Source organism: Drosophila sulfurigaster, chromosome 2L (genome assembly GCF_023558435.1).
Source record: "Drosophila sulfurigaster albostrigata strain 15112-1811.04 chromosome 2L, ASM2355843v2, whole genome shotgun sequence".
Taxonomy (NCBI): Eukaryota; Metazoa; Arthropoda; class Insecta; order Diptera; family Drosophilidae; genus Drosophila; species Drosophila sulfurigaster.
Genome location: NC_084881.1, coordinates 11,889,128 through 11,901,080, shown reverse-complemented (window position 1 = coordinate 11,901,080; position 11,953 = coordinate 11,889,128). Strand labels below are relative to the sequence as shown.

At 42.9% G+C, this 11,953-nt stretch overlaps 3 protein-coding genes across 8 annotated transcripts in view; 2 read left to right on the top strand and 1 right to left on the bottom strand.

Moving 5' to 3' along the window:
• LOC133835351 (zinc finger protein ZFP2) overlaps positions 1–11,953 on the top strand; it is a 112,270-nt gene that overhangs the window by 53,764 nt on the left and 46,553 nt on the right. The gene's annotated exons all lie outside the window — the stretch shown is intronic.
• Positions 303–1,812, top strand: LOC133836078 (uncharacterized). 3 transcript variants are annotated; one of them, XM_062266383.1, is made up of 3 exons: positions 303–452; positions 578–728; positions 866–1,812. In XM_062266383.1, exon 3 carries the CDS (start codon positions 902–904, stop codon positions 1,484–1,486), a length of 585 nt encoding a protein of 194 aa, XP_062122367.1. In that variant the 5' UTR covers positions 303–452; positions 578–728; positions 866–901; the 3' UTR covers positions 1,487–1,812. The 3 variants fall into 3 exon arrangements, with proteins under 3 accessions (XP_062122367.1, XP_062122378.1, XP_062122360.1); XM_062266394.1 differs by having other exon boundaries at positions 306–728; positions 894–1,812; XM_062266376.1 differs by having other exon boundaries at positions 309–728.
• Positions 2,435–11,953, bottom strand: part of LOC133836034 (uncharacterized) — a 34,223-nt gene continuing 24,704 nt past the window's right edge. For 3 of the 4 annotated variants that reach the window (XM_062266314.1, XM_062266323.1, XM_062266331.1), the window contains 3 exons: positions 7,551–8,378; positions 4,742–5,303; positions 2,435–4,679 (listed from right to left, as the gene is read on the bottom strand). In XM_062266314.1, the coding sequence (XP_062122298.1) occupies positions 2,626–4,679; positions 4,742–5,303; positions 7,551–8,243 (3,309 nt within the window). In that variant the 5' untranslated portion in view covers positions 8,244–8,378 and the 3' untranslated portion in view covers positions 2,435–2,625. Of the gene's footprint in view, positions 4,680–4,741; positions 5,304–5,372; positions 5,472–7,550; positions 8,379–11,953 lie in introns of those variants that run through there. The other variant, XM_062266339.1, reaches the window with a different exon arrangement.

The window sequence follows — 11,953 nt, the reverse complement described above, 5'->3', positions numbered from 1 at the left end:
TGATTTGATTAAGCCTACAAAAGACAGATCGTAAGGAAGTCAATAACCTGTAAGATTTCCTTGCTAATGAATGCTGCGTTCTTATTGATGAACTTACAAGGCAATTATATATCTGAAAATAGCTGCAATTAAAATTACGTAGTTTAATGATTTTGTAAAAATTTGAAGAATTGTTGATACGTCAAATTTACATTTCGAGCATTCAAATTTTCGTTACAAATTAACCACCTAGAAATGTACTAATTATGGCCAAAAGACTTAATGTGCGATAACACCTATCGCATGCGCATGTTTGTTATCGCAGTTGAGAACTTATCGATAGCTGCGAAGCAACCTGTGTGCAGCAGTTGGACTGGTAAACAACAAATAAAAATTGTTGAAAATTGTGTATAAAACTGGCGTGCCGCGACATAACAAACGGCGGCAGATGCCAAACAGTTGCAGTAAAACAAGTTGCGTAGCCTAGAGTAACGCGAACAGTTGCACCGGTAACTGCAGCTGTTTATTTATAGCAGCAAAACAACAACACCTATAATCAACCCTCTCACCCCATCCCAACAAACGTCAACGCCAGCAGCGCCCAATTGAAGTGAAGCGAAGCAGAGCATAGCAGCAGAAGGCAAGTGTAGTTGAGTGTGGGCGACGTAATTGGAAGCAACCACACCGCAAGTGCAAGGATACGCGATTTACCGCCTCCTCCCCAGTCGGCCCATCCTGTCAAAGTCAAGGTGAGCGTAAAACGGCCGCGTGACGTCTTCTTCATTTCTGTGACATTTGCGTGTGTTATGAAATTAGATTTACTTACGGCCTATTGAAAATAATAGAAGACAAACAAAACTTTTACTTTTTGGTGCAATTGATTTAGAGCTTATCACAATCATCATTATCCTCAGTGGGCAACATGGAACCGAGCGTTACTGCAGCTAATGTTTCACCAAATCCCGCGAATGCAGCTGCCGCAGCAGCAGCGGCGGCAACGGCTCCAAACACTAAACGTTCTACGCAACAAGGACGCAAAAAGTCGGGTCCCAAATTCGAGTTATCCGAAGCACAAAAATCGGACATTAAGGAAGCGTTCGATTTGTTTGATAACGAATGCACCGGCTATATTGAGGTCAAGGAGCTGAAGGTGGCAATCAGAGCGTTGGGCTTTGAGCCCAAAAAGGAGGAAATCAAGCGCATGATAGCGGAGATCGATAAGGACGGCAGTGGACGGATTGCGTTCAATGACTTTCTACACCTGATGACCATGAAAATGGCCGAAAAGGACACCAAAGAGGAGATATTGAAGGCGTTTCGATTGTTCGATGATGATGAAACGGGCAAAATCTCATTTAAAAATCTTAAACGCGTTGCACGCGAATTAGGTGAAACGCTGACGGACGAAGAGTTGCGTGAAATGATTGATGAGGCGGATTTGGACAACGATGGCGAAGTCAATCAGGAGGAATTCCTTCGTATTATGAAGAAGACCAGCTTGTATTAACTTTCTAACTGGAATTCAAATTGAATTCACAATTTTGTCGTAGTCATTAAGTCTGCATTCAGACATTCCGAATATGTATTGTACTAATGTCTAAGTCACAATAATGTTGTTCTTTAAGTTTCATTTAAGCTTGTGTGTTTCAATTATTTATTTTCATTCATTTTGTGTTTTGTTTGCACAAAGGCAACTAAATACTATACTTATGTGTAAGATGCAAAATTTGTTCCTTTAAACGCAAATGCACCGCCTGTATTTTTGCACACAAATTAATCTCAATGGTGAATAAAACATCAATTAGTTAACGTTGTAAATGAAATGTTAAGAAATTTATATTTCTAGCAGGGTCAAAAGAACTCGTTGATAATTTATGTAACCTTTGGAAGGTTGAATAGCCTTGAATCGATATCGGTTTGTTTGCCCAGCTAGATTTCCAACAATAGATTAATGAGTTTGTGAGAGAACTAATTTATAGGCAACACTCTAATTGATTGGTATAGTTTATGTTTGTTGTATAACTACACTATAGGTTCTTTCAATTGAAAAACATTAATTACTTCCCGTAGTTATTGAACGAAATGGGTTTTCTATGGGTTTCCATTCTTTTTTACCTCATGCAAAGGTATTTTTATATTTTAGTAGTAATGGAAAAATTGTTTTCTATATATGTATCTATTGTCTGTCTAGCTGACTGGAAGCTAGCGTGCATGTTGCTCCTTAGTTTTGATGATAGCTACGTAGTGCGCAAAACGGAATATTAAGTCGTAAAGCAACTTGATTCTAATTGATAGGAGAGTTTGCACGTTGAACGATGACTTAATAACTGCAGTATGTATCAAGTTATCTTCATTCCAAAGTTTTCATCATGCCAAAGTTTCCATCGTTGCAAAGTTTTGCTTGCGCCCTTCATTTGTTCCCAACCCGTCGTTGTTATCATAGACGTCTATGTTCTTTTATCTTTTGCATTTATTCAATTGAAAATTCTCTAAACATTTTAATACTTTGCCAACTTAAGAACTAAACAAAAAGACGGAACACATAAAAAAACGTTGTCACTCACAAACTTAAATTCGTTATACACATAATAAGAGTAGCATTTATATAGTATAATAGTATAGGTATTATTAGGGAACTCTGTCGATCTAGACGAACGGCGCATTGAAGTAGATTTTACGTTTGCTCGGCAAGGGTTTCGTGCTCAGGCCAGATCCTTCGATGAACTTCTCGAAACTGGCCAAATTCTTCTTCATCTGCTTGGCCTTGGGATGCTCCGGTTTCATTGGCTCCTCCAGGTGTTGTTGCTCCTCCTGCTCCGCCTCGTCATGTTCACGCTCTTCCTGCTGGAATTCTTCATCTAGATTGTACTCATCGGCTGCTGTGACCAAGCACTCGTTATCCTCGCTAATCTCCTCGAGCATGCCCTCGCCTTGTGAACTTTTCGGTGCTGCCTCATTACTTCTATCGTACTCCGCATCCAGATTATACCAATCAAATTCCGCCTGCAGCGGCAAACCCCCGCTGGCATCTGCCAATTGTAGCAGGGATTTCGATGTTGTGGGTGTTGTAGGCAAACTCTTGGGCGTTGTGGGCGTGGTGGGTGAGCTAGGCAAACTCATGCGTTTGTTGATCTCAGCCAAAATATTGGGTACATGCTTGCGCTTGTACTGGGACGGCATGGTCTGGGTGCAGCCCGTGGACTGATTGAGGGGTGGCAGCTGCAGGCGCAAGGTTTTGGGTGCCATCAGCAGATAGTCCGAGGATTGCTTGGGCGCTATGATGGCCGCCACATTGGGTAGCTTTGGTATGTCGGCGAAAATCTCTTCGATTTCCTCAGTCTTATGCGAGGCGGCCGCCGAGCAAGCATCATCATCATCATCGTCAACTACATGCTGTTCCTCCCGTTCTCGCTCTGGTTCCGTCGGAGTATTCGACTCGGGAACTTTATGCACATCGGCCACAATCTGCACGCTGACACCCACCTCGGCTATGGAGCAGTAATCCGGCTCGCTTGTCGTGGTCGTGGACACAGCACAATCGCCCTCATCCTCAAGTTCCTCGAGTTGTTGCAGCGACTTTTTAAATTTCAATAGATTCGCCGGTTTTGGTGGCAAGGCGGGCGGCAATTTCTGTGACGTCTTGTTGGTGGCATTGCTAGCTTCGGTTGCAGCTGCCGCCATGTCCACATACAAATTGGAGGCACGCTCCGATCCAATGGGCTCGTACTCATTGCTGTAGATGCTCTCGTAGTTGAGAGTATCCGGAGTTGTGGCTGGCACAGTGGCTGCCATGGGATGATAGTGTGAGATCAATTCATCGGCCTGGGCTTCCTCCTCATCCTCGTGCCGCGGCACATGCACCATGCTGTTCTTCGTGGAGAAGTGGACACGTTTACGTCCGTTAGTACCGCTTCGTCCACTCAGCGAGCTGCGTCGTGGCAAGTTCGATGTTGCTTTTGGTGCCAGCGCAGACTTTGGCGTCGCTGGTTCGCGGAGTGTTTCCTCCATGGATTGCTGCAGCAGTATCTGATTGACGCACTCCAGCACGGGATTGACAGCACCTTGGCCATAGGGTTTAGACACTGTTGGCGCCGTGCTAAGCTCCTCCTGATCCGAGGCGCTGGCATACCAGTCGTCTGTGGTTGTCTCATAGATCTGTTTAGGTGATGCCTCGGAGAATTCTGCGCAGCGACGTTGCACAATTTTAATAGCACCACGCGACATCAGCTGCTGCTCCTGCTCGGGATCCAGTTCATCAAAGTCCTCGTCATCCTGTGTGGGTGAGAAGATGCCATCATCCTCCTCCAGTTGAGCGGCCACAGAGGAAGCAGTCTTGCTACTGCTGCGACTGGAAGAACTGTTCCTTCTACGTTGCTGCTGTTGCTGCTGCTGCTCTAGCTCCAGGCTGCTGTGCTCGGAGTAGTCGCCATCCTGCATCGTCGCCTTCACACCATGCATACGTTCCATGGCTCTGGCATAGTTGTGCAGCTGCTCGTAGCTGGTCTGTGAATCCTCGCGACTTATACTGCTCGTATTCTCCTCAGACTGCTGCTCCAAGGCCGCATCATCAATATGCATTGCGCGGGAGCGCATGTAATCCCGGAACGTGCCCGCAGTTCGCTTGCTTGTGTAACGCACGCTGCGTCTGGCGCCATAGAACGACGATGAGACGGTGTCATCGCTGGAAGAGCCATGCTCAGCTGCAAGAAGAGGGAGAAACATTAGTTTTATTTCGAATTAAAATTCCCGGGGAGTTCCTTACCTTTGGCACTGACGCCTAACTCTTTGCCCGAAGTCTGTGTGCCGCTGGCTCTCAGCTCAATGTCATAGAATTGCTTGCGGCAATTGTTGCATTGCAAGGCCTCGAGCACCAGACACTCCTCCACATGCTGCTGCTCCTCCTGCTCGACATTTGTTTCCTGATCCGCGACCATGCCTTCATCCTTCTGATGATCAACGATCCGTTTGCGAAGCGCACGATTCTGACGCAGCAGACGGCAGATTTCCGCATCACGATCCAGCAGCCGTTGATTAACTGTCTTCATGTCATTCTTCAGCTTGGACTCGAAGCACAGCAGCGACTTGACTACACAAGCCAACTCCTCGGTGCGTCGACGCTTCTCCTTGGCCAGCTCACGATGCAGCTGCTTGTTCTGCTGATCGTAGTTTGAGATCATTTGCAGCAGACGGCGACGCTGCAGTCGCTCCGGTGTTGCGGCAGTTGTTGCCACTGCGCCACCCGATGAACTTGAACCGGAGGAGCTACGTTGCACCTCGCTGCTGCTGCGCGTGGTGTTGCTCGAGGACTGCGAGTTGTCTGAGTTCTGTAAGAGGGGAAGGCAAAACACAAATTAGTTTTAGTTTTCCAGATTTGTTTGCTTAACTTTTGCGACCTTGTGGTGTCCCAGCACATGAAAATGGCCCCCGAAGTTCCATTTTCCCACCATCTTTCAGCTAGCGCACTTCGCTCGGTCAGCGCCAAATGACAACTAACTGGACGGGGTCTGTGCTTACTGCTGATTGATAGTGTGATAAACGATAGGGATAGTGAAGTGCGACGCCTTATCTCGACTGCTGGGTCTTAATGACGCACTGACTGACTGGCTGCTTGCCTCTGCCTTTTGCCTCTGGTGGTCGCTAAGAGTTATCTACTTGTATTTTGATTTTGCGCTCGGGGATCATGCGTTTGCCCCATGCATCCTGTCACTTCTTATTGTTACTAAGGCAAAGATTTAACTAGGGAATCTCTTCTTCTTTATGCAACTTAAGATATGTTGGCTTCAGTTATTAATGTGTTTATTTATTCATTTTCATTTTAAGTTTCTGGGCTTAAAAATTAAAAAATTTTCATTTTTAATAAGTTTACTAATAAGTCTACGAAAGTTGGGCATCAAGCATTTTCTATTACGCATAAAAGTATGCAACATTTTCAGTTGATTTGCGTAGGTTAAGCGCAGCTTGGTGTAATTTAGATGGCGACCTAAAGTATGCAACAAAAATTAAGTAAAAGAGTTCTTTAATAAATTGAAGCTCGGTTCGATTCATCTTTGATTGCTTCGTCGAAACATAAACAAAATTAAAATGTAGCTGTCATTAGCATCTCATATTCAAAATATTTATTTATGAAACTACACTTTTACAGTAAATTCAAATAATATTTGATTACAGTTGAATTGAGTTATCATGTTTTATGCAAATTGCAAATATCTTTTCAATCAAATGCATGCATATTACACAATGCACGACTACTGAACAGTTTTTTGTAGGAATTTCAACTTGAGTTGTATTTTTAACACAATTTAGGTTGTCAATCAATCAAAAGTGTATTGGCCCCCAAGAGCATCAAATTGTCTATAAGCTTTTTCGACTACAGCTCTACTCTATCTTATCACTTGTTTTTGGCTTGTGACCAAAATGCGCTGGAGAGTGAGAGCGAATTGTATTTTCAGGAAGATTTATGACGTTGTTGTGCTGAATGTTTGTGATTTGCCAATGTGACATTGAATGCAAATCATCGAGAGTCAGCGGGCAAAACCAAAACACCCCCAACATCGAAGGCCAATGGCCAACATGCAAGTCAGTTGGCATCTGCGTGCTATTGACCAACTATGGGAATTGCGACAGCTGCTGGAGAACTCTGAAGACGACACGTACGTGCAGATTGCGATGCTTGAGCGGCGTGCGCTATGCGAAACATGTGACAACTAATTCAATACGCTTGATTTCGACGAAATAACGCAATTAGTGCCAAGGTAAATCACCCTCTACCGATTTATACATCCATTGTCTTATCGTGCCCATTAGAAAGCCAAGAAAGCAATGCAATCAACGCCCAGTTGCCAGTTGGACACATCTATCTAACATGACTAAAGCCGCACGGTGATTATTAAAGCCAAAACACGTGCGCGTATCTGTCAGATACGTAACAGTTTTGCCAGACAGCGTAGTCGCATTAGTCAAAACACTTTTATCTTTAAGTTGCAGACCGACTTCAAGATGCAGAAATTAAAGTGAAGATAAAAGAAAAGTTCTCCAGTATCATCTAGGTAAATCTTAGTTCCAATATTTGCATCTTTAATATGCAGTTTGACTTTAAGTTACATATTAGGTCGGAGTATTATCTGTCAAAGCGATATCTACTTCCTAAAGCCATAATATTTTTATCTGTTTCGCTAAATATTTAATTAAACTACGGTATATAATTCTCTCTTATGTAAATATTGAATCATTTCGCTTTTGTTGCTGTCTCATCATTATTTTTTTGATGTACTTTAGAGCGGTTTATTTTGAATCTGATTTTAAAAGTTCAATTATATAATTTTCTATTTAACTAATTTTCTAAAAGATAAGTTTACATTCGTTATATTGGTTGCAATAGCATCTCCCTTATTTCTATGACTTCTACCTGAATGAAATGCATTTTTTATAGGCAATTCTACTTCCTGATTGTATCGTGTTCTTATTTTTCCTTAAGTAGCTGTTAGTTTCGTTTTCGGATCATCCGAAGATTTTCTTTATTTTCCAATCTTCTTTGCAACTCTCCCTTACTTCTTATTCTTTCATCTACTTACATTTTCCGCACTCTGTTTTTGTATCCTCGCGCCAAATCCGAGTTTCTTGTAGGCTGGCGTATGGCCAGCTGCCTGGGTATTGAAATTGGCTTCCAAGCTGGTCTCCGGCAGTTTCTGATAATGCTGCAGCGTGGCCGCACCATTTGTCGACTTGCAACGCATATTCGCTTCGCTGTTGTTACTGTTACTGTTGTTGCTGCTGTTGTTGTTGCTGTTGTTGTTGGGACTGGGCGATTTGACGTGCACGGCTTCATAGAACTCACCGTCGCCGTGACTGCGATAGCTGCCCTGCAGGCAGCTGAATCCCGACCAATCCGTCTGCAGATTGCTGTACAAAGGACTGCTCTCGTTGCTGTTGGATTTGTCCTTGTCCGTGGGTGATTTTCCCCCACTTCCGCCACCCGACTGACACTTGAGGGTGTCGTAACCGTTGAGCAGCTCGCTACGTATGAACTTCTCAATGAATTGGCTTGGCGACTTGGCGCTCAGATTGGCAAAGAACTTGCCACCCGTATCGCTCAAGCTGCTCGTTGAGCGTCGATGTTGTTGCTGCTGCTGTTGTTGTTGCTTGTGAGTCTTGTGGGGCAAACTGTTGCTCTTCTTCTGGCCACTATCTTCCGTTGGTTCAGTAGTTGTTGTTGTTGTTGCTTGTGGCAGGCCATAGATTTGTGAGTTGCTGCGCAGACTGAACATATTGCTCTTTAGTGCTATCGAGAGGGGGGTTAAAAGGGTTTGCTGCTGGCTGGCGAGGATTAGGCGCTAAGCAAAGGCAAAAGCAATGGCAAAGGCAACGGGAACGGCAACTTCATGGCTCTGGCTTGAAAAGCGCTGCAATTGCAAAAGAAATAAAAGTGTTTGACGATTAGACAGGCGCATAATATTCAAAGTGTAACTAAAGCGATTAATACTATGCCGCCTAGTGATTACATCGCGATGGCAATTGGAATTGCATTCCATTTCATTGCATAGCTGGGCACATGTAATAGATCAAGTATAATGTGTCAATCAATTCGTATGCAATGCATTCATTAAATCGATTGATGCAATTTGACATGTTTATCGCATTACGTTTACCCGTCAATCGGTATTATTTGCTATCGATAGCAAAAAATACTTAGCCAAGAATCAATACTGAAAGCTCTGCGAAGAGCTTTCAAAGCACGCGCATGGCTGTTAGCATTGCTGATAAACAAGATAAGCTGATCTTATCGCTGTCTCATTTAACTAACCTTTCACAACAGCCCCAACAGCATATATATCAATTAAAAGCTTTTTTCTGAAGCTTCATTAACTCATTTTTCCTTATCAATTTGGCGTTGGAGCCCTTTGTTGTCGTCGCGTCAACATTAATTTACAACAATAGCTCATTTATTTATTAATTTTTCGAACAAACAAGCCGAAAATTGTCGAGAAATCGACAAGGTAGGTGGGAATTTCTTGGGGCTGTCCACAAAAAAAAAAAAAATGTGAAAAAGTGGTTTATTGTGTGTGCTTATTTGATATATGAAGTAGCAGCTCAAGTTTTATTGTAATATGCTAGGCAACCTTGAGATGCGACGCTTGTTTGGGTTAATTATATGGCACCTCAAGTCGAAGGTTCTTGAAACTGAATTTATGAACGAAAATTTGATTTGTGTAGCAAGTTCAAAAGTGTGAAGTGTTGCAAGATGTGCCTTGATTAAGTAACTGGCATTGTTCTGTACTCTACTCTGGCCATTTCGTTACGCTCTGGCCATAAATTTATGAACTGTAGAGAGACGATTATTAATAGCAACGCTGACTGCGACGCTGGCAGAGAAGTTGCGCATGCGCACTGAGCAGAGATTTTTTTTTTTATATTTAAGTCGCTTTTCCTTTTGCTGCGCGTGCTTGGCGCCAATTAAAAACGCCAGCCAGCCAATGATCATTTGCCATACACATAATCATAATGTGCAATGCTCACAAAGCGAACACACAAACTGAGTATATTTCATGAGAAAGTTTTTGGCTCAAATGTTGCACTATGAGGAAATTCCACAAAATCACGCACTTAATCATAATTTGATTAGTCCAAAATGTATTCAACTGTAACTGAATACGCTACTGAGCTCACTCTTATGATGTTTTCTATTCTAATGTTTGAAAGAAAGAAAGTCTGTCGCTCTGGAATGTTTATTAATAATTGCTTAAATATGCTAACTGACCAAGAAACACACATACACAGAACACAGATGCTATCGCACAGTAGGTTCTACGAAATTGCTGTTGAGCAAACGATTTATTCATTTATCGCATTTTGAAATCGCACAAATGTCTAACTAGAATTGACCATAAATGTCCATGCAATATTTATGCGAACTCACCATAGAATCCCAAACAAGATTTATTAGAAATTCAAAACTGACTGACAGGCAAAAGCAACTAACTAAGCCGGGCCTAAACAAATTGTCTTAATTGGCCAAGACGAATGAGTTTTGTTGGCCTGCCTTTTTTTGGGCTTCGCTCGATTCGCCGCCGCCGCCGCCGGCGACGACAAAATGCTTCATGCTTCTCTCTAATCGAATTTAGTTAGCAGCACGCAAGGGAGGAAGGAGGGAAGGAGGGAGGAAGATTCGTCTTACTGCTTTGGAAATATTAAAATCTCGTTAATGCCACAAATCCGTTGGATTTGCTAAAATAAACAGTGCACGAGCCGCGCCCTCAACACTAAGTCCAAACATTCGACAGAGATTAGTTTTTGAGGGTAAGAAAAGGAACTGCTCGGGATGCGAGATGTGAGATGCGGGATGCGGGCAAAGGTTTCACTGTACAGGTACTGCTCTAATCTGTGACCACCTACAAGCTGGAAGAAGCAAAGAGTCCGACCTCTTGCCTCCAGCTGTGTGCACTGTGCGATAAAAAGTGAAAGGCTAATGGAAATGAGACCGACTTTGATTGCTGACTCGCAGGCACTTGGCTTATTGTCACCAAAGTGTGCGGGACGTGCCAACGCTTGACAGCTTCGTCTCTAAGGGGGGGTTTGAGGATTAGGCATGTTGTAGCACAGTGTTACACTTTTCCAGTTTCAGCTAGCCAGCAAAATGGTCACCTTGGGTGGCGTCGCACGTCTCTTCATATTGCCACATTGAAATTTCATTAAATGAAGGTCGATTGCTTAGGGTCGATTTTTCTTCTTTTTTTTTTGTCTTTGGATCGCCTCGTTGAAATAAATCAAAACGCAAAAAATATATAGTTGAGATTAGGGCAACAACAAAGACACCGAAAATGGGCATTGCATAAATATCGAAGGACCCAAACAAGAAGAAGAAGCAGAAGAAGCAGAAAACCAAATATACTTACTACCTGAGGTTTGGTTTGTTTGGTTTACTTGGAAATGGAAAATACACAATACACAATACTTATTCCTCAACATACAGGTACCTCACCTCTTTCTCTCTCTCTCTTTCGCTTTCTGTCTCTCTGGTTATCTCAGTGCTGCATTTTTTTGGCTAGTCAAATTTCAAGGTTTGACACTTTGATGTGTTGGCATTAATTAGTGACCATTGATGTCTCCGTATCTCAATGAAATCCTAGTCAAAGAGCCCCGGGTCGACACGAAATGTAAATGAGCCACACGGTCAAAGCTAGATCTGTAATCAAAGTCAACGATCGAAGACTCTAATGATCCCAAAGTAACAAAAAAAAAAATGAAACGTGGGGAAGCATACCACAAAAGAAAAGCCAAGAAAAAAGAAGAGAGAAAAAACGAGACTCGACGTATGCGGGAGAGAAGCGTAAAACTCAACTCAAATGTTCTTCAAAATGATGCAATGAACGGTAAATGTTATGAAAATGGGTCAAGCATACTACTACTATATGGCATATAATAGTATAGTATTGTAGCTGGCAATTAAATTGTCAGCTTTTCAAGACATTCATCGATCTTTTTTCGGTGTGTTGTCCGAGTTTGGGGGAAAATGCTAAAGCGCTAACAAATTGTCGCTGCCTCTTGACAGCTCTGACCTGATTTTGTGTGGAGCAGAGAGAGAGAGAGAGAGAGAGACTGAAAAAGTGACAAAGCTGAAATGTAGGAAAATGGGAAAAACAATGACGGACTTTTCTTCTTCTTCTTCTTCTTGAGTCTAGACCCTACATCATCTTGCATAACGGTTTATGGCACCCCGCAACCCACTGGGCGACTGACCGCTGAGTTTGCTCGAAATAACACGGAAAAACTCTGGGAGACTCGGTTTTAAGACTCAAGTGTGCAAAAGCTGGACAAAAGAGACAATGTCTCCTAGGGCCTCTTTTCTTACGATCTTTCTTTCACTGACTCTCTAGACTCCCTACTAGCATATCATTTTTTAACACTTGACACGTGCAGCGAGCACTGCGAATCGATCAACAGTGTGTTCGAGTACTCGCACTCACTATTGACAAACTGA

Bases quoted from the DNA above. Each gene is read 5' to 3' on its own strand.
- LOC133836078 (XM_062266383.1), top strand. From the start codon at position 902: ATGGAACCGAGCGTTACTGCAGCTAATGTTTCACCAAATCCCGCGAAT.